Genomic DNA, 22,895 nt, shown 5'->3' with positions numbered 1-22,895 from the left:
GCTGTCGGAGGAATTTTCCCACAGTAAAGATCACATTCATTGCTCTGTGTCAGGAACAACACTGCATTGTAATGTCCCTGGGATTCCAGCAGATAGAAGAACCTTGAACAAACTCTGGGAAGTGGAGAGCAGCAATGCTCCTTTGGCTGCACTACAGCATGGCAGATTTTATGTGTTAACCACATGGCCAGCACAGTGACATGAACTCAAATGAAGAATGGAGACTAAACCTTAATAAGCCTGAAAAAGGACAGAAAACCCCAAGCATCAGATAAAAACAAGTATCTGAACCTTACAGATATATATGACCAAAACAAAATTTTAAAAAGAGAAAATAAATAAAGAAGAAAAATAAGGAAAAATAAGCAGAAACACTGAAGAAGAATTTGAAGTGCTTTCTTTACCTCTACAGTCTCACAGATCTGTGTGGGAAAGAAACATGGTGATGGGCATGCAGACAACACTGCAAACGTCACTGCTTTTTAAAAAAATAAACAAACATTTTCAAGTATTTTTTCAGAGTTCTTCCTTCTTTGTTTTTTCCCTAAGTTTCCCTAACATGTGGCAAAGCTTATGGCCTCTTAAGAATGAGACTGCTCTTCTTATGTGTGATAGCCACTGCTATTTTTCTTCCTACGTATTTTTCAAGTTATCTCTCTCGGCATTTATATGAGTGCAAGATTTCCCAGACACTCTTAGATTTTTTCAGGCTGGGACCACTCTCTGTCTTCTCACAATCTTTACAGCAGGAAAGCTGTAGCCTGCACAGAAAGGAAAGCATAAATTATACTATGACAGGTTTATAAGACTAATTCTAATAAATATTCCTCAGTAGCCTCCTATTCACTGTCTCCCTAGAAGACCAAGGACGGATTTTTCTGCTGGCAGCATTTTCAACTGCATCAACATGTTTCATGAAAGTGCATGAACTTCAGCAGCACTTTGCCAAGGAAGCCCACACAGGCTTGCAAAACAGGAGGCATGAGCAGGATGCTCAGAGCCCCTGGGAGGGCATTAGCCTGGGCTAAGACAGACCAGAGACTGGAACCTATTTCATGACCAGGTGCACTCAATCTACCTTTTTTTAGCTCAAATCACTTCAGGTCAGCCTTTGATCAAAGCTTCCTCCCCTACAAGACACTGCTCTGGCCAATTGAACTGAACAGGAACCAGGCAAAGCAGAGGTCATGGATGTGAAGCAGGCATCCATGTCCTGGGATGCAGTCACCAGAACCCACAAGCCAGCCGAGCCCAACTCACTTCCCAAAGGCACCTTGTGTTTTCTTGCATTGTTTCATGCTGTTTTGTTTGGGTATTCAGAAAATCCAAGGCACTGCTTGAAGATCTTTTCATTTCAGAAGGACCTTTAGACATATCTTTGTTTCACTCTATCTACGACACTAGATTTTTAGAAAAAGAAAATGTATTGCAGACAGACAGAAATTACAGCCTGGAAAGAAGCAGCATCCAATGGTATCAAAACCAGCTATGACATATGCTCTGCATGGAGTACATACATTTTTTTCTTTCAGTCATTCTTCCATGATTGTTAATTGCCCCATTATTCCTGTTTAGAAAAACATTTAATGTCTTTCCTATGTCTGTTTATTTGAATATTGGTTCAGCTGTGTCATTGAAATGCTTAGAAACCCAAGCACATTTTTCAAAAGTTATTTAGGAACTTCTTTATTTAAGTACCATTGGCTTTTCTTGAAAGTCACACCACTTCTGAAAACAGGATTTAGATGCATGATGACATAGGAGGAAATTGAGAACATCTTCATTCTGGAGACATTAAACAGCCCAACACTGACCCACACACACATCATTTGCTACCAAAGTCTTTTATTGCTGATATTCAAGTGAATGCTGCAGAGAACAGAGAGGTCTTGTGTTCATGCCTGTTTAAATCACACAAACCATGAAAGGCTGGGATTAAAACCAGAGGCTGAAGGATGATGTCCAAAGGCTAAAAGCTTTAAGTAAAGCGTCTCCTGCAACACTCACAAGAGTTCCTTCCCCTGTTACATTTGACATGGCACATACCAAATTATGGCCTTTTACCCTTTGACAAACTCAATTCTCTGTATCACAACCTGAGTACACAAAATAAATGACTCAAATAAGCAACATTAAAAAAAAAAGTTAAATGAAAATGAGAATTGATCTGGTGATAGAGTTCTTGCCATTCCATCTGTTGACTCTCCTTTTCAGATTATTTTGAGAGTTGCATTGACTTTCAGAAACACTGAGAAAGTCTTTCAAGCTTTTCCCTTATGCAGAATGTGCAGCTGGACTTCTTTGGTCTCCATGAAATGCCTGTACCAAACACCTCTGCTCTTTTCCTTTTCAGCACAAGTTCAGAGAACCTAACCCCACCCCCGCTTTTTGTTGTGAAATTGGAACATGCCCAACATTTTTTCCTCAGTAGACAATTTATTTTTAAATCCATGGCTAAGAATGCAGGATAATATGTTTTAAAACAAATGTTCTTAGTCATGATTTCCATAATATTTCAACCCCTCCACAGGAAATATCATTCACAACACCAACAGAATAAAAACCAATGGGTTTCTATTAGCAAGTGTCCACAGGTCTTAATTTCAAATCTCAACAATAGTAAAAACCTGCTGTAATAAAAACTCAGATAAAGACTGATTCTCTGCATTAGCACTACTCAACAGCTAGAGATCTGTCTGGAAGGTATACCCTATTTCAATGTGACATGTGACATGACTGCTTAAATTATGTTGTCCATGTTAGGAGCATGACAGGTCTTCAAATAAGTAAAGTTTAATATTTATTAGGAGGTAATATAGGTCTAAAACTAAATTACGTTCCTGAAACAAATTCTCATTCATGGCAACTGGCCTGGTATTGTAAAGAAGTGTTTTTTATCAGAGATGAGGAGTGTTGAGGTCTCCTATACCATCACTTCCTGTTCTTAAAAGCACATCAAACATGCACAGAAAATGAGGTTAAATGACTGGTGCTTTCCTTCTTTTTCCACACTGATAAATAAAGATGTATTTTGTGTGAGTGAGTAGGGAGAATATATGTCAGCTCTGAAGTGTCAAGTTCAAATTCTAAGGTTTTGCAAATTAAGTTTCTATAAATGCCAAGGCCATGGACCTACACCATGAACCTGGGCAGGCAATTTCAGTCATCAACAGGAAATATTCCTGGGTTCTCCACTGCATTACAATTTGGTACAGAAGTGCTCCTGCCATATAACATAGAAGCAGATGAAAATCTTCATTGTACTTAGGGATTTTGTAGGAAATAAGATACAGTATTGACTAAATGTATCTTACTGTGCACAGCTGGGATACAAATAAGTTACAAATTACTGCAAATAAAGTTTCATTTAATTGCTGCATTTCTTCTTTCCTTTAGTTGAATTACTACTTTGCTTACTGCCATGACTTTTTATTTTTAGGTTCTTTTTACTAAACCAAGTAGGAATAGGCTATATGTGAAATGTTGCTATTTTTCCTACAAAAGTATTCCAAAACACACACAACTTGGGCAGAAATCACAAATTCATGACCAAACATGAACACATATTTTTAATTTATGTTTCTGTTGACATCACTGTTAGCAGGTCAAGCCATTCAAAAATGTAATAGGATAATGCCCTGTGGAATTTAAAAACTAAGTGGCAGTCAAAACATAAAATGGTCTGACTAGTATTAAGCATTTTCTCTCAACTCCATTATGAGGTTAAAGGCAGTTATAAGCACGCTGTTTTCCAAAATTTGCTTAACAGAGGCAACATGGGCAGAATCATGGAGCATGTCTGCATCACGGCATGAATGGTATCCTCCAATTTAGTACTCCAGTTAAAATCTCCAGTCTCACTCCCTGCACCTTCGACTGGAAGAACTAAAGGCAAAGATCATAGCTTGAGATTAAAAAATGTACTGGAAACAGTAACAGAAACAATATTAGTAACAAAAGGTATAAGACAAAGAAACAATTTACACCTCCGCACCTTTTCTGGACAGAAAGTAACTCTTTTCTCCTAAAGAGCAACAGACTCCCTTTCTCCTACCCCTGGCACTCTCCAGAGCTGGTGCTGAACAACATTTGGGCCTGGCCATGCCTCATCCCAAATACTGCAAAAAATTAATCCTGTTCCTGACCAGAACCAGGACAGTCTGATATTCAAAAGCCACAGCTTTTGCTGCCCTGCTAACACTGTGGTTTGCTGAGTGGAAAGAACAGGATCAGAAAATACAGCACACGTGACAGTATTTGCAATAAGGAGGATCCTTGCCTTTGGGTAGAACTTACACATCACAGAGCAGAGCCTGTTTGAGTACCTGCTGAGAGAGGGGCATTCATCTCCATGGCCACAGAGCTCCCAAGGATACCTACATTCCATGGCAGTATTAAATAGACATTAAATTAGAAAAACAATTCTACCTCCACTCTTTTGCAATTAGATTCATTCAGAAAACCAATTTGCAATCACTGATGAACAAGCTCTCATCACATATTTCTGCTGGAGTCCAGTCGTTTCAGACCCAGAGAGAAGAAACGAGTTTCCTGCAGCTCTGGGTATTTAATGCAGATGTTTCCCAGAGAAAGAGTATGGATGTGTCACTGACCTACCTGTACTTACATGGGGCAATCTATCCAAAGGAACAGGATAAACTGAACAATGTTTCTAGTCACAAATGTCTCACCTTGAAAAACAACACACCCTACCACGTTGGACCTCATCCCATCCTAGAGCCTTGGGTTTACCCAAAATCCTGAATCCCAGCAGTCTTCTTGCCTCTTGTCATTTTTGTCTGCTAGGATGAAAGACCTAATCTGTATGGGATCTCCTATTTCTCTTACTGTTCATACAGTTCACAGAGCAGAAACCCAACTTGGCTCATAGGCACAGTTGGTTTCCACCTAACTGCACAAGGAGAAATTCCAAAGTCATGGGCCTTGATGGCAGAAAACAACTGCTGGCTTGCTGTGCCAGAAAATCTCTGGCCCTGGCTGTCCACAAAGTATCACATCTGTGCTGAGACACAAATGTTGTGAACCAGAACACCAGTTACAACTATCAATGGTTTTCATACAGCAGATGGAATTCATATATCACACATGGTTAGGAATACACCTAAAAGCTCCTGAGATCCTCACTTATTTGTCAATAACAAGAATGTTACAGTGATTCCTTAGGTTTCTGCTTCTGTTTAATGCTGAAGGTTAAAACTTTAAGATCAAGCACATAAAGAACAAAGTAGAAAAATATCTGGTAAAAACCTGGTAACCTAAAATAAAGCCCTATGTACTTATTTGAGATAGAGAAGCAAGATTTTTCAAACACACCTACTGTTTAAAATATCTTCCAAGATTATGGACTCTTCTGAATCCACAAAAGTAGTAGCAAGTATTGCATACTTCTTTCATGGCTTTAGAGAAAATGAGTAATGGAAAAAAATTATCAAATGTCTGCATCATACAAATTAGTCAAACCACAACACAGAGTAAAGATATTGTTATGGGTGAAACATTCCTGTGTATGACTTTACACCATTAAACTTTAAATATCAACAGTTATTTGTAATTTCCCAAACTGTAAAACACACCTTTGTACCAAGTTTGTGAAGATTTTTCAAGGAGTCCACCAGCTTGCCATGGGCAGGGACCCCTTCCACTAAACCATGTTGCTCAAAAGCCCATCCAACATGGCTTGAACACTTACAGGGATGGAGAATCCACAGCTTCTCTGGGCAGCCTTGTTCCAGTATCTCACACACTCACATAAAAACATCATCCTTATATGCAATCTAAACTTACCACCTTTCAAGTTAAAACCACTGCCCCTTCTCCTGTCACTACAGGCCCTGATAAAAAGTCTGTCCCCATCTTCCTTATAAGCCCCGCTGGAGACTTCTCCAGGTTGAATAACCCCAGACTTTTCAGCCTTTCCTCACAGGACAGGTGCTCTGGCCTCAGAATGAGACATCAAAAGTGACACCCAAATTCATCATGTTTATTGGTCAGACACTGGAAGGAGTTTCATCTCCATCTCACGGATGTTAAAACTCACATGACATGCACACAAAGACAGATGACACATGGTACACTGAGGAAAGCAAACAGGCTCTTGGAAGGCAAAGATACACTCCAGAACATCAAACCACTGGTTTGCTCCTGTTCAGCTAATCAGAAACTTCAGCTCAATGACCTTCCTGTCTCCCACATGCTATCTCCTCATTTCATAAACCTTGACAAAACTACATAAAATGAAGCAAGATTCTCAAGCAATTTAAGTAACTTGTACAGATAGTTAAGTCCATGGAAGAAATAAATTCTGACATAAGGAATGACCAGATTTAGGTTTTTTGCCTGGAAATCTCTCCTTAGTTCAAATAACCACCTAGCTACCCATCAAATTTTGCAACCTTTGCCTAGGAATTTGAGCAAGGAGGACATTTAATTCCTCAGACTCTGCTTTCAATGGTTTGAAATCAGTCATAGAATATCTTTGGTTGGAAGGGATGCCCAGGGATCACCAAAGTCCAGCTCCTGAACTCCTCAGACTGTCTTTGCAATGACCCATGGTTATCCTCAAGTGTCTGCCAGCTTGGCCTTGGTCTCCCAGTGAAAGTGGTGTTGGGTTACCTCTTTTGCTTGTCCCAGAGGACACCAATACCTACTCATATCCAGCTTTTAGTGCTCCCCAGATTGCTGAATGAGGCAGGGCTTGCCACCTTCCTCTACCTACAGTCCTCCAAGAGAACTTCCAAAGCATGACAAACTAAGTCTGACAGGAATTTTAGTATATAATGTTTTACATTAGCCAGAGGAGCTATAGAATTAAAGCTTCTGGTCAGTCAATGCCCTTCTGTTTCCATTTACGGTTAAGAATGCAAAAACTTGATGGTAATTTCTTTCCCAAACTCTCCTCAGCCTGTTCCAATTTTGGGACATAATTCAGTCTAGTCAAAAATATTTTAAACAATGTGGTTTATTTATAATCAGAAAAAGCATCTTAGTAATCATCAAAATTACTAGAAGTTACTAAATTTAAAACACAACGGGTGCATTTTCTTCTCTCCCCATACAGAGCAACAGACTGAGCACACAATCTAAGCACTGCTGTACACAGCTCAACAGCATTCTCTCCCTCCATGAACAGCTGCAGTCAGAGCCAGAAAAAGAAACCTTTTTAGGTTTGCTAACCAACCAAACTGTGATATTAGGAATGGCAAGGAATAGGAATCTATTTTGTGCATTGCAGTTCACCTGTATCTTATGGTACTATCACTATCCAAAAACAAGACTGTGAATGGAGATGTAACCATTTTAATACGAATTGTGAGATTAAAAAATCAATATTGCTTATGCCACACAAGAGTTAAAAGAGAAAGGATACTTCAAGTGTCCATAGAACAAAGTGGCAGAATTACAAAAAAGCAGCCATTCAGTAAGATAAGGGACAAACTGAGAACTGTACAAGAAGACAGGCATTCACTAAATACATCTTTTACCTGCAGCAGTCAGTATGGTAAGATCTTGCTGAAGTCAAGAACTATGAAAACTCAAAATTGGAATTACAGTAAGAGTAATAAAAAGGCAAGCCAAGTAGCAAACTCACATGAAAAAGTAAAGTAAATTAGAAATTAAAGAGGAGCAGATCACAACAGTTGCCAGCTCACTGAAAGTTATTTTCCATTGTTTGCTGAATCTGCATCTGGTATTACCTATTCTCAAGAAAAAAATACACAACCCCCATAAAAAACACCAATCTGTCCACACCTCCCCTAAAACAACACTAGAAATGTTGAGTGACTTCACCACAGAGGTTGCCATGTTCTGTGTAATTTCTGGAGCAAAGTCTGGTTGCACTGACAAAACTCTCTACAGTGCCCAGAAATATCAAGAACACATAAAACCCTTGGTTTACAAGTGGTGGTTTGACCCTGGCTGCATGCCAGGCACCCACTAAAGCTGCTGTATCACTCCCCTCCACAGAACAGAGAAAATAAAACAAAGGGTTCATGAGTTAAGGACTGGGAGGGATTACTCACCAAATACCATCACAGACAAGAAGGACTCATCTTGGGGATATTAACTGAATTTATCACTACAAAATCAGAGCAGGATAATAACAAGTAAAATAAATCTTAATAACACCTTCCCCCCACCCCTCCCTCCTCCCCAGCTCCACCACAGTGCTCAGGCAGACAGGCAATGGGGGCTATGGTCAGTTCATCACCTGCTGTTTCTGACACCACTGAGGATGAGTCCTTTCCCTGCTCCAGTGTGGGGGCCCTCCCACAGGAGGCAGTCCTCCATGAACCTCTCCAGCTGAGTCCATCCCACAGCAGCAGTCCTCCCCAGACTGCTCCACAGTGTGTCACCCTTCCCCAGGGCTCAATCCTTCAGGCACAGCCTGCTCCAGTGTGGGTCTCCCCAGTGTCACAAGCCCTACCAGGAAACCTGCTCCAGTCTGGGCTCCTCTCTCCAGGGTCTACAGGTCCCTGCCAGGAGCCTGCTCCAGCACAGGGCTCCCATGGATTCACAGCCCCCTCTCAGGCATCCCCCTGCTCTGCTGTGGGGTTCTCCATGGGCAGCAGGAGGATCTCTGCATCCCCATGCCATGGGCTGCAGGAGCACAGCTGCTTCACCATGGTCTGCACAAAACCAACAACAAAGCCATGTCTGCCTGTATGCATAAATGCTAGGACAGATTAGACATGAGATCTATGCAACAGCAGCTGGGGAGGAGACAAACCTTCAGGAAACAAAGATAATTTTGCTGTTTGTACAGAGTAAGTCAGCCAGAGTCAGACACATGTTACACCACAACAATTAGCACAAATTTTCCAGAGCCTTAGAAACTACTTTATGTCTGTAAAAACACTTTGTGGCCTTAACAGCTGCAGGCAGGCTGGTACCAGTCACTCCTCAGCACCTCCATGTAAACTGTCCTCACTGTCATAAAGCCTGCAGTCTGCAGGAGCATGGACATGTAAATGCAGCACCCATCACCACAACTGGTTTTAACTCACTGTTTAGCTTATTTTGTGGTAGTCACTTCAGGAAAACAAATATGAGACACCTTCAGTCAACAACCAGTCCTGAATTTTCCATTTTTTTGTCCTACTTAAAATAATCCAGCTTTATGGCAGTCATCAGTTTCTTCAGCTTTTTGTAGCCCGAGATCTACACATCATGAACCTCATCTTTCACCTGACCTTGTAGAAGCCATCTACAGGACCCCCTCCCAAGCAGACTTCCAAAGCTCAAGGGTGGGACTCTAACTTTGCCCTACAAGTACATCAGCTGTAGGATGGCCCTACAGCTTTATTCCTTACCCTTCATGTGGCTGTGTCCAAGGCAGCACTTCCCCTCTGTGGGTAGCATGATGCAATACAGTGACATTTAGATGCAGAGGCAGATGGAGAGGCTCCCCAGCACCCCTTTAATGCCTGGGGCTGTGTCAGCGTGTGCAGGCACTGCCTGTGCAGAGCTGTGACAGTGACCCTTTGCCAGGTCTCTCTCTGACAGCAGGCACACCCGGGTTTGGGAAAGACTTCATTCCCACAGGGCACAGCTGCCTCTGCTTGTCCCAGCATGACTCCTGTGTCTTTAAAAGGATGCCCTCTAGTGCAGGAACTGGACAAGCCTTTTCTACTTCTGCCACATTACCAAGTATCAAATGCAAAATCTACTTAGGCAGCTAAGGTGAAGGGCTGGCTCAAGCACTAAGGAAAAGACTGGAAGGCAACCACTTCTTTTTTTAATCTGATCTTACTGTTCCCAGCTGAATAACAACCACTAGGACATGGAAATTACTCAAATGCCAGTGCACTGGCTTCTGGTTAGTTTCTGCATGATAAAACATCTTGCGTATCAAAACTATATTTTCAAATTCAATGAATCCTTTCTTCTAAACTTAAAGCTGCAATATGCCAAACAGTAATGTTAACAGTCTCTGTAAGTAAATATGCCATTTATTTTGTTCACTATAAATTAAGAACAGTGTTCAAACCTCAGACATTTCCCCTTTACTGCCACGCTGTGCTGGCGATGATCAGACCAGAGGGACCTGTATTTTAAGAACAACATTGAGGACCTGAGCCAGTCACTGTTGTTCTTGCTGAACTACAGCATTCACAGAAAGCAAACACCATAACCAATTTGTTTGAACTGGCACATATTTTAGATTTATTATTATTTTACAGTATTCTCACATCTCTCATTAATATTAACTTTTATTCCAAACTGACAGCATAACTTCCTGCAAAGGCAACGGCTGTGATGTACAGAATTACACTAGCACAAGTAAAAGAATACTGTGCCATTACAGATGCACTTAATACACTGTGTATCAGATATTAAACGCTTTTCTTTCAGTTAGAAAGCATTTTTTTATTACCATGCTTAGTATAAAGAGTACATGAATAAGTACATGTTAATAAGTAAACTAATGGCTGACTAAAGCACAGGTAATTAAATACCCAGTGCTTCTGAAAACATTGCCTTGCAGATATAATTCCAGTCTGTGTGTTTAAATACATATCCCAAACACACTAGTGTTGCAAACTGGAACAGAAAAGATACTTTTAAAGAAAATTTATCTTCACCTTGAATACCAAAGGCAGAGAAAACCTGCCTTCTGTATATAAATAATTGCAGAGCCCACCCTGAACCAGTCATGTCCCTACCTACTGCATCAATGCCATGGGTTTTTGATGCTAACACAAGGAGAGAGTTTCTGAGGGACTAAGCCCAGGAGCCCACAGCTGTAGCCTGTAGTGCAAGGCTTTGCAAGGGAATTTCAGCTACCATGGGCACCACCAAGCTCCCTCACTCCTAAAACAAAGGCATTTGTGAGAAAAGGCTTTATAAAATTTCATCATTCCCAGCATCCTTCTCCCTTAAATGCTTCTCTGTCACATTAGATTAGGAAAGGAAAACAAGCACGAAGGCAAACAAGAGAGATTTTGGTTGGCAGGCTTCTCGTTATTCATTGACTGTTTATTATTGATTTTGGTGCCCGTGCAGAAGGATCACGTGTGCACTGGAAAGAGGACGATGGCAATGCACAGAGGGCTGTGTATGCCAGGGAGCTCGGGGCCAGGGCAGCTGTCTGTGGCCTCTCTGTGGCTGGTTTTTGGATTGTTGGTTGTTTATCTGAGACTAAGAAAGTCTCCAGTGTTCAGCCTGGACTAAACCACAAACTCCAGCTCTAAGAGTCTGCTACCAAGATGCAAAGGGGTCATAACTCGGAGTGGAAGAGCTGAGAACTTGGGTGATCCCTCAAACACAAGGGGGACAGCACTGCATTTTATTACATATACATTACTAACATAAATAATATATATAATGTAATATATATCAACATATCTTGTATATATCATATAACATATTTTATATATTACTGTATATATTACTCAGAAACACAAAAAAACAATCACCCAATAACAGTACTGTTCCATAATCAGTCATGACCAGTTTGAATGTGGCCTGCAGAAAAATTGGGATTTTTAGATCTACCTGACTTGCATAAGAGTAGAATAGTACTTGAAGCCCCCAAAGTTTTCAGTGAGTGATTTATTAATTACTGGGTTTGGAATATGTGGTGTAAAATTCGTCACACCATCAGAAAGTCTACGATACCTTGTAAAACTGAAAATTTATATTGCAACTTCAAGAGTTATAAAAATGTGTGCAAGAGAACTGATCAAAAAGTTTTAAACATAAAAGCAGGTAAGAAACTTTGCAAATTAGGTTTAGACAGGTCAACTTTTTTCATGCTAAATGCCTTTATTTAACCTGCACTACCATAATCTCTCAATGTCCTGATAACTGGCATGTTTCAAATCCAGGAAGGGAGCAAATGTGCAAACCTATTTCAGATTGCTGGGAGGTGTATAAGAGTCATTCATGCTATATACTCTCTTCTATCAAGACTAATGTAAAAAAAAAACCTCTTGGGGCAACATTATCATTTCCTTAACTCAGCAGGAGCTTTGCCAACTGCTTCAAGGAGAGCAGAACTGCAACACAGACTTTCTCAAAATAATAATGGAAAGTTAATTTCAATTTCTATCTCTATGATACCAGTCTATCAGCTAAGGCCTTCAAATAAAGCAATACCAGCCCTGTACAAGTAACACCTGCAAGACCTGGGATGTCCAAAGATTTCCCTCTGCTTTGGTGAGGATAAAAGGCAGAGAAATAAAACCACATCTGAAGAACGCAGACTAAGATCTGGATAAAAATGGTTAAAATATATCACAACAAATCCAACCAACCTAGACTATTGCAACAAAATAAATAGGGACACAGCAAGATAAAAAGCAGGATATGGTAGTTTCCAAAGTGAATACTTATTTCATTTTTGTATGAGAACAAAAATGCTGAATGTGGAGGAAAAAATAATTAAAGGGCAAAAAAAGAGACACTGTAACAGGAGAAACCAAGACATGGTTGAGTGTAAGACTAGAGAATGTACAGAAAGCAACTTACAAATTACATTTGTAAAAGCAAGACACTGTATCAATGTTGATGGGGCAAGAGGCAAGGAACCAGCAAGGAAAACTATTTCCACTGGAAGGTGAGAAGGATTAATTACACTATATAAGGCACTTAAGTGAAGCCTTACCTTGGCATGTGATGGAGAGTGTACAAACCCAGTTATGAAATGGCAAGAAAACCGAAAGAATAAAGTATTACCAGCAGAATCAAGGATATCCAGCAGTTTTAGGAGAACCCAACTGACTCAATCTTATGTATGATGGACAGGCATGAAAAACCCCACATGAGTGCACTGGGAACCAGTCTTCACAGTGATGCTGAGGCTTCTGCAGGTAAGGGACAGAGCTGCACAAGCACAAACAATGTGCAAGCCAGCCACAAATACATCTAAGCCACAGTGAGAAAAAAGCTTCTATCCATGAGAAAGATCAAGTTCTGAAAAAATATCTTTCAATGCAGCAGATTATGGGAAGATGATTGCAAGGAGTTGGAGCTGGGGACTCAGAGAGGCCTGTACACCTCTCCAGTGCCACAGAGCACAGCCCCTATACACTCCTGACTGAAGGATATCAAGGGTGGAAACTCTTCCCCTTCTGTGGAGCCACTGGCAAATCACTCTCAGCTGTAACACAGGCCAAACCCTCCCCAGGTCTGAGGAAATCCTGCAGCTCCGACACCTTTAAAAACACTGGAGCTAATCAGAGCTCCTTGGGACTTGTGCTCCCCACAAGACTATGTGGCTTTTGGGGTGACTGCTAACACAGCTGTCATCAGCACTTTTAAGCCATAAACTCTTGACAAGAATTTCTGGGAATATGTAGGACAATATAACTGCTAATGTGATTTACTCATGCTTGTATCAATCCTCCTTTGTCCTGACCCAAGCAGCAGGATAGTCAGACCAGAAGACACTTTCACAACAATACAGCACAATCCAGGAGCCTACCCTGAGCAGGCAGACAAATCCATCAAGTCAAGCACTACAGAGAAGACACTTCTGGCTTCTAAGATCAGTAACTGTGCATCAGTGCAGCCCTGCACAAGACCTTAGCAGGTCCTTCTCTTCACAGGAGAGCTCATCAGCTCAGCTGCAGCATCCTGCTGCTGCACAAAGTTGGCTTCTGCTCAAGAAGTATCTTGAGCCTCACCCTGGGACTCTGTGTCCCCTTGCCCCCTGCACAGGGTGAAGAAGGCCAGCTGCAAGCCTTCTCTGACAGGCTCTGGCTTAACCCTCTCTCTGAAAACTGAGGAAATGAGTAGCCTGGGACTCCAAGCTGAGATTTGTGTAAAACATACCAGATGGGTACACTGCTATCAAGTTAACTTCAGTATTAAAAATAGCAAAAGAAATTTCCCATGGAACATTAAGTGCATTAGTGGATCATATAACCTTGCTTCAGACCAAGCCATGCTGTAAACAATTTCCAGCCCTCAGCATAAACATACAGGACACGTCATGAAAACTTTTAGTTATGGGAAATCCAACGTCTATGACACACTCAGGTTACAAGCACATTTTCTTGAGAAATAAATGGCTGCTTTACAAAATAAGATGATGATGATGATGGTAACAACATTTCTTGTGTTTTAAATTTGATATCTGAGTGTCTTGCCACTGTGCACAAGACCCTGCATTTCAACCTAACAGCTCTGACATTCAATAAGCCAAGTTTATTAGTAGAAAGTGAGCTGGAAATCAGTTCTCATGGTTGCAGTTGGCACACTACATAGAATAGGAATCTTAAAGATGACTGCATTTCATTTTTGCCCTGTAGCTTTCATCCTTCTAATCGGTGTATTTAAGTGCACTTAATTGCTTGAGCAATGAGTCTACCACAGTGACAAATCTCCAGTTTAGACTTCACAATAATAAATCTTTGTCTTCTCTCAGCAGCTGGCGAGGTTTGATTTGGACTTTGAATTTAGGCCCTTTCCTCAGGCTTAACAGTTACAACTTGTTTGTTCTGTCTGCTGAAAGTGTGACATTAACTTTTGTCTTTAAATGCATTATTGTTGCTTAAGCCTAGTGTTCTTGGTGTTAGAATTGGTTGTCCTTCTGCAGTGCCTGACTAAGACAAACAAAAAAACTCCAATTAGCCTGTGCTGGGATTTCACAAAGCAACTTTAACTTACTAATATTAACACAGCATCACTGGTCCACATGACACTTCACAGACATGAGGACAAGCTGGAGTTTATAACACAATCTTTCAATAGATGCCTTCAGTGCCACAAAGAGCTAATTTAAAAACTGGTGGAAGGAGCCTTCAGCCACCCCCTTTAATAGCCAACAGAGGAGTAACATCCCCACAAGCACCTCATAGTCTCTCCACAGGACCAGGATAGACATCATCCTAAATTCTATGACAGATGCCCTAAGTTCCTGAAACAGTTCTGGTAAAAAAAGGCAAAACTTAGGTGTGATCTTCAAACTACAAGAGGAAAAACTTCTTTCAGGTAGAAATGACTGGAGACTCATCCCCCATACTGCTACAGGCTCCCTGCAGTACCTTAGTAAAATATTTAGGCCCAAGCCTTTGAGAATTCATGCATATTAATTACCTGTGCAGTAAAGCCCTGGCCCTATGCTTGCAGAACAAACTAAACCACTGAAGGTTTGCAGGATCAAGGTCTCACTTCCCCTTGCCTTAGCTCTCCCTGTTCAGTTCAACAGAACTCTCCATTGTATTCAACATTCTGACAGATATCTAGAGCAGGGCCTGATTTTGCTAAAAATAAAATATCTTCTTAAATAACTAATCTTGGATTTAAGAAGGTGAATCCTGACTTCTCGTGACAGCCACACAAAAGGCTTCATTAGCTTCTGACAGCAATGTTCATTCCTTCTTCAGAAGAAACTGCTTTGGCCCTCCAACCTAAGCCACCACTTAAGTGGTTTTATTTGCTTTACCACTTGCCAACAAGAGAAATAACTCCTTTAAGCACAGAGCTTGCCAGCTGACTGAACAACCACAGAAACCTTGGACTCGGTGGGGACTCTCTGGGATGTGCACTAAAGCCCTGGCACATCTGGGACTATCAGAGCCTCTGTGCACAACATACCTGCACACCACCAGCAAGGGCTTTAGCTGGCTGTGGGGGTTTAAACCTCAGCATGACAATGTTTTGACTAGTCAGCTCTCCCGTTTACTATGGTCCATTAGATTTCACTCCCAGTTTCCCCACTGAAGAGCCTGGCAATACTCATTACACTGAGGATCTTAATACCACAAAAGCCAAAGATGAAGAGGCATAATATCCTTTGCCCTATCAGCTGGGTCAGAAAACACATCTTTAAAAATCTTTTATAAAAAATACTTAGCACGTGCATTCCTCTGGGTTCAGTTTGCAGCCATCCCTTTTTTAAGATCTGTCTTCCCTGTACTGAAGGCTACTTTATTACCTACTTCTTTCTTCCCATCACAGAGCTGACAGCATAAGCAACCTCTATTAAAGTGAGGGCACTGCATGCAGCATGTCTCACAGCCAGGCTGCTTCTTCAGACCACTGATGATCTGGGTACCAATTCTGACAATTTAACACGAATTTTACCTCCAAATATTTAGGAAGCTCACTATATGTTTGTCAACTAGATTGTAGCTCTCATACCTCCTTAGCTACTGCCAAGTAGCTTCTCTGTGATTAGATAAACATCTTGAGCTTCCTTAGGCTAGCAGTGTGATTTTGCTAGACTCTCCATAACTCCCCTTAGAGAATCCATTTTAAAACACAGGCAGGTCATTTCCTCAAAAATCCCTGTTTTATCAAACATCATCTTCCTAATTCCTGCCAGGTGCTGCCCTCAGGCAGGTATCATGACCTTCTATTTTTCATTTATTATATAGCCTTGGCACAGAATTATGTATTTTTCTCTCTCAGTCCTCGAGGCACTAACACCAGTTAGCACTTCTTTTGTCTTTCACAAATGCAAATTTATGATCTGGATTTTTGCATTTGCTTTGTAAAATAGCCACCAATATATCTATTTTAAGTTCTTTCTTTAATTTAGAATGGTGGTACTTTTGCAGACACTCAGACAATTAGGTCCCATGACCCCTGTGACCGATGGGGGCCTTATGTTCCTTTGGGCTAAATTTGTCCAGGCACTCAGTGGGTGCTTTGGGAAAATCCCATATGCAGTTTTAGGAGCATTTCCTCAGATTTTCATCAGCACACAGAGGACATTGGATTTCATTTAGAAGCTGGTAATACAGCTCCATGACTGTAAATCAGTCAGTTACAGTAAGTTCACTCAAGATGTTATCAAATATCATTTTGAAGGCTCTGGCTTATACATTTCCATTGAAATACTGATTTCAAATCTTCTAGAGCTTTTGCAGTAAGAAAGTCAATTTCTTAAAACAGTATTTTCTAAAACCCATGCATTTCCTACAAACTTCAGTTTGTAGGAAGCTCCATTTCCAGCATCTGATCTGATTGAAAAGTTTAGCTCAACCAAAATGTCAAACTGATGAAGAAATGCCAAAATTCATAGAAAATAAGTATCATTGTTTACTGCATCCATTGGGAATTGATCCAGCAAGTTTTGATATGGCTTTTCCCCCAAGAATTCCCAGTTTAATTTATAAAGATTTGTCTACTTTTTGTCAGAAGTAACACACTACTTTCATGCACATCATAATCTCTTCCATAAAAAATTAAAGGGAGAGTTTCCAAGTGTACCATGATAAAAATATACATGCTTTAAACAGTTAAAACCTGTTTTATAATAACATCCTGAATATCAGTCTACATCAGCAAAAATAAATTTTTGCAAAACCGAAAAAGGCAGGAAAAAAAACAAACCTCTAACATCCAAACCCTGTCTGGAGGCTCAGCAGCAACTACAAATGCTTTGTGGTGCTGTAAGTGATACAGCTGAAGAGAGGGGTTAACAGTTAAGAAAACACTGTTTACTTTAATTCCACTAAGTAGAAAACAAGATCAGCATTCAGTAAATATTTAATTTACATTCTAAGAAACGCCAAAATTAATACAAGTGATTCTGGGTCAGTGAGCAATATATCTGTAACTGATTCTGTGAATTTCACATGCAGGATTGATGCTGACCGTGACAGAAGTGCTCATGCATTTGAAATCTTACTTTCAACACTCAAATTCTTAAAAATACCCCAAACAAATCTACATGGCACTTGCAGGGAGTTAAGAATTCTTCCACCTCCTTTGGTGGCACGAGAGTTTTGCTCCAGGTTTACTGCAGACTCGCCCACCACTACACTCACTTCTGTAGCTCACACAGCAGATGCTTACAGGGAAACCCATCACAACCGTGGCAGATTGCTTTGAAGAAAGACCAAACAACTACCAGCAAGTCTGCAAAACTAAATCTGACTGTCCTTCAGTTCTTCTCAATGGAAAGAAACTGTTCACTGGTTTTTAAATTATTTGGAACTCCCTGGCGTTTGTCAGGTTAATGTTTTCCAACCCTCATGATTAACTACACTAAGCTTAAATTTATGAAGGGGAACAATAGTTCCTGACAGGCTGTCAAGATGTTATCACAGCAAACACACCTCAACAGCTTCAGAGGCTGAGCAGGCACCGGCAGCCTGTCCCCCAGCCCAGACAGGACATACTCCCACACACCCAGTTCCCAAAAACCCCTCTGTCCTAAGGGTGGTTTATTACCACAGCTTGCACACACGCAGCTCCACATGGCCAAATTAACAGAAGCAGTGAAATTAGTTAAATTTTAATAAAAGGCAAATGTTTTCTGCAGCTACTTGAATTTGAGGCCATGGGAATGAAAAGCTACTTTTTTCCCACACTGCAGCTCACTGGGGCACATTGCACCGATGCACAGCACAGATCTGCAGAGTCAGGAAATGCAGAAAGGGAAGATCAGAAAGATGAGATGAGCTTTGGTGACAGCAGCCACCACCCTAAGACAGCATAGCCCAAACCTGAGAGGCAGGCTCCTTCTCTCTATCTCCTGCAGTATTTCTGCTAATGAAATCACCCTCAGCTTTACTGCACCGTTTAACACAAGGTAATTTCATAAGATAGGTCTTTTCCAAGTGCTTTGCTTCCTGAAGTCAGTGCAATGCACACACTGGTGAATACATCTGAGGCGGGGCCAGGTTGACCAAAAAAACCTCTACATTTTGGGTCTTCTGAGAGATTCTTGGACAAAGAGAAAGTGTTGTTATCTGAAATTTGGAGGTCTTTGAACATGTTCACTTCACCCCCTGGCCGCACAAACCACCTGGTGATGGCCAGTGCTGCCAGCCCTGCTGCACACCAGCCTCTTCCCTCCCCAAAGAGCCAACACCATGTGCAATGTTTCAGGTCCTAGGCTTTAAGAAGTCTATTACCTGATAATAAATCGCATATTAATTAAAATGTTAGCGATTTACTTCAGTTGGAGTGTCATCATATTAGTTTTGAAAAATTCATAATGAAGAAAAATACGTTCCTCAGCTACCAACTCTGTCCTAGCCACCACAAGGTGATGTAGTGTTGCTGTTCCAGCCGTGGTTACCCTGTCCCTGCTGACCTCAGGGGCCAGGCAGGACAGCTTCACTTGTTTTCTTCCATGCTGCAGGCTTCCAGTGCTCCGCTCTCTAGCAGCTCAGCTGGTAACACCACAGGCCTTGCCCCAGCAAAGATAAATAACAATATTCCACAGACACCAAGGGAGCCAGACTCAGCCCAGAGCTCAAACCTGTGGATGTGTTCTTCAAATGTTTAGGGAATCAGTTTATCTGATTTCTCTACCTCAGCAAGCCAGAGGGTTCCTCCTGTCTGCCTTGTCACAAGCCAGTCGCACTTAATGCTCTGGTCATTAAAACATCTTTCTGTTGCGCTTTGAAAGGATAAACAAAATCATCAGAAACTGTTTAACTTCAGTGCTTCTTTCCTTCTTAGGATTTGACTAGAAACCCAAATTCTTATGTCAGGAAAAACAAGCACATTTTTAGAAGAGGTGTGTCTTAGTTCAGATTAGTGTGGCATTCAGAAGTTGTGCAAGTGCCAACATGGGAAAATACAGCATGTTATATAAAATAGGCATGTTTAATTATTTTGGAATAAGATGATAACATCCGCTTCCTCAACTGCTTATTCTGTATTTAATATTCTAACCTGGCATATTAAATGTCCTCTCTTGCTTCCTGGCTAATGGTATGGTACAATATTTCAAACTCTCCTATTCATAATTTTTTTATTTGATCTGGATATCAAACTTTTAAAAAACAAAAAAACACCACAATCAGACTATACACTAATATTTTTATGACAGATTAGATTTTCCTCTGGGTATATCACAGTAATGTACTCCACTGAGGATACTGAAATTATGCTTGGCCAAACTGAGCACCTTCAAGTCTGGAGCTCACTGAAACACCTGGGATGACCAACATGCACTAATGCTTGGGTGTGCACATCTGTAAAACATTGAAAGAGGGGAAAAAAGACCCCACACTTCTTTTTACTCAGACTTTCTGATATAAGTGACCAACCACCTGTCAATTTGGTGAAACCATCTGCAATGACTCTGACTGCCAGTGGTGCACAGCTTGCTACCCTCTCCTTGCCAAAAAGCAATTTAAGGCTGCATGAACACTAGTGATTCCTATTTCACCATCGGGTTTCAAGACTTTCAGACATGCAGATCCCAAAGGTTCCTTTATCAGCTGTTTGCTAAAGTTTACTAAAAATTAACGCCTGATCATGACAAAATTGAGTTCCTTCTAGTCATCAACTCTTATAATTATTTTCATTATTAAAAGGCCATTTCTTTCTCTCCATGACAATACTGCCTTAATGTAATCTTATTCTGATGCTTCTCTCCAGCCCTGGAATCATTTTCCCACTATCTTCTCCAGCATTTCCACTTCCTTTTAAAAATACTGACACTAGGCATGGAAAAACAAAACCATACAGCAGCAGCACCAAGCAGCAGATCTGTGTGGTAGGTTGGCAGGTGCCCTCCCATGCATGCCACACTAGTCCTTCATACCACAGCAGCTCACTCTGTTTAAAGGGTTTGATCTAAATCTCTAAAACCTTTTCTAAAACACTGTTTCATGAAGTACAAATCACACCTGTGGAACTGCAGTTTTTTAACTGGCTGCCTAAGCCTGCCTCTGGTGGTACTGCAAACCAGTTTGTTTGACCTCAACTCTCCAACAGATCCAGCTTGTTCTGGGAAAATACCCAGTTATTCTTTTTAATAACCCTGCTATTTCTTTATGTCACATTGCATTTTTAGTAGCAACATTTCCACATTTATTTTCACATCACTGAAATAAATGTGATCGGTATCACATCATCAATTGCTGTGATAATTCATAATCAACTGTAATCAGCTGGGAAGGCAATCCACAATAAATTAAAATCTGGTTTAATTCATTCACAAAAACTTTGAAAAAACTAAACAAAAAAATAGTCATGCTATTATCAGTACTGTTTTTCTAATAAATTCCATTTAGGAACAGATGATGCACAAAGACCATACTGTGCCTGTAGCTCTCCCTGGTAACTCATTTTCATGACTGTTCAGGCTCTCAGTTTCAGGCACTTTGAGACTTTCTTCAGCCTTTTTAAACTCCTCAAAGATTTCACACTGTCATTTTACTTGCATTTTGAGACATTTCAGTAAACCCCAAGACAACACAGCTGGAGTAACATTTTACTAATTTTCTCATTTTAAATGAGAAAGTGCATCATTGCTTATTCAAATTCAGGAAGAAATCTGAGGGGGTTGATTAGGTCTCAGATGGAAGCCTGTGATTTTTTGCAATAGCGAAAATTATAAAGCATTCTGACATTTGTGTTTGACAAGTATGGCCTGAAATGGTTATCTGGGACGTACCCATTACATAAATTATTAAGAATCAAAAAACAAAAGTTACTTCCTGTTCTAATTAGTTTATAGCAAAGTCAAAAGAAACAGGATATTGTCCAAAGACACATTATGAAAATTTGACCAAAACTACATTCAAAGTTTATAATTTATAAATGCAATTTATAATCGCATTTATGCTTAAAGTGAAAGCTGTTGTATGCTGAATCTACTTTTTTTTTTTTTTTTTTTTTTTTTTTTTATTCTTTGATGCTGGAATTGCCAGAGGCTTATCAAATGAGAACAGGCCAGAGGGATGTGTAAAAAACGTTCAGATAATGTTTAACTTCCCAGCAGCACGGATGGCACATGGGCCACATTTCATCTGCCCCAAAACTAATTTGTCTTCTCCGGCGTGGGGGTGGGAGGCTGAGGGGGCCAGAAATTAAATTACCGAAGTAGATGGGTAGGAAAAATGAGCAATTTCAAGATAAAGCCATAAGTGCCCGCTCCAGACCGGTAACAGTCCGTAAGTTACTGCTGATTCAGTACGAGCAATGGCACACTGCCTCGGCGAGCCTGAGCACCCAAAGCAAAGTCCACTGCAACAGCGGCATTCTTCCGGAGAACTTGCCCTCTTATTATTTATTACCATTCAGAAAAAGCAGCTGAATGCAATTTTTATCAGAAACACGGTTAAAGCTGTAACGCAGTTAACAAAAACGGCCGAGTACTACAGGAGCAGTACCGAGACAGCCCGGGAACGCGGCGCTGGGCTCCCGCGGCACCCCGGAGCCGCCGGCAGCGCAGGGCAGCGCAGGGCAGGGGCACAGCCTACCTGTGCTCAAATTGTCATTGATCTTCAGCGGCACCCGCAGGATGTACACCAGGAACAGCATGATGAAGAACCACAGCGTCCAGAGGTAAGTCCACGACCAGACGATGCACGACTTGAGCTGTTCCAAAAAGCCCGTCCCAGCTTCAGCCATGTTTTTTGGAGAGAAAAGAGGAAAAAAAAAAAAAAAAAGAAAGGGGGGGTGGACGGGGACGGACGGAGAGTGGGGGGAAGCCAACCCAAAGGCTGCTCTCTGCTGCCACGAGCTCTCAGCGTGTGTTTGTGGGACGGCTCACCCTCCGCCCGCCCGGCCGCCTCTCTCCCCGCCCGCCGGGCGCTGCGGCTGCCCCGGGGCGCCGCCGGCTCTGCCCCGCCCGCCGAGGCCCGGCCCGCTGAAACGGATCGTGCGAGCTGCGCTCCGGCCCGGCGGGCGGGACGTGCTGCGGTGGCAGCGCCGGACCTGCCCCCAGCCGCGCTCGGCACCCGGCCCCCGGCACCCGGCACCCGGCCCGGCACCCGGCCCTGCCTGCACCCGGCCCGGCACCCGGCCCGGCACTCGGCCCGGCACCCGGCCCTGCCCGCGCCCGGCCCGCCGCGGGAACGGGGCGGCTGCGGGGCACGGCTGAACTGGGCACGGCTGGACTGGGGTACGGCTGAACTGGGCACGGCTGGACCGGGACGGAACCGGGGCACGGCTGAACGGGGCGCGGCTAAACGGGGCATGGCTGAACTGAGGCTGGACCAGGGGCACGG

At 41.8% G+C, this 22,895-nt stretch overlaps 1 protein-coding gene across 2 annotated transcripts in view; it reads right to left on the bottom strand.

Moving 5' to 3' along the window:
• ST7 (suppression of tumorigenicity 7) overlaps positions 1-22,580 on the bottom strand; it is a 128,533-nt gene extending 105,953 nt beyond the window's left edge. The window contains exon 1 of one of the 2 annotated variants that reach the window (XM_056515870.1): positions 22,146-22,580. In XM_056515870.1, coding sequence (XP_056371845.1) covers positions 22,146-22,296 — 151 coding nt within the window. In that variant the 5' untranslated portion in view covers positions 22,297-22,580. The remainder of the gene's footprint in view (positions 1-22,145) is intronic. The other variant, XM_056515850.1, reaches the window with a different exon arrangement.
• Between the last annotated feature and the right edge of the window lie 315 nt (positions 22,581-22,895).

Source organism: Oenanthe melanoleuca, chromosome 1A, assembly GCF_029582105.1.
Source record: "Oenanthe melanoleuca isolate GR-GAL-2019-014 chromosome 1A, OMel1.0, whole genome shotgun sequence".
NCBI classification, from domain to species: Eukaryota; Metazoa; Chordata; class Aves; order Passeriformes; family Muscicapidae; genus Oenanthe; species Oenanthe melanoleuca.
Note: the sequence above shows the minus strand (reverse complement) of the source record. Positions and strands in the feature narration are given on the sequence as shown.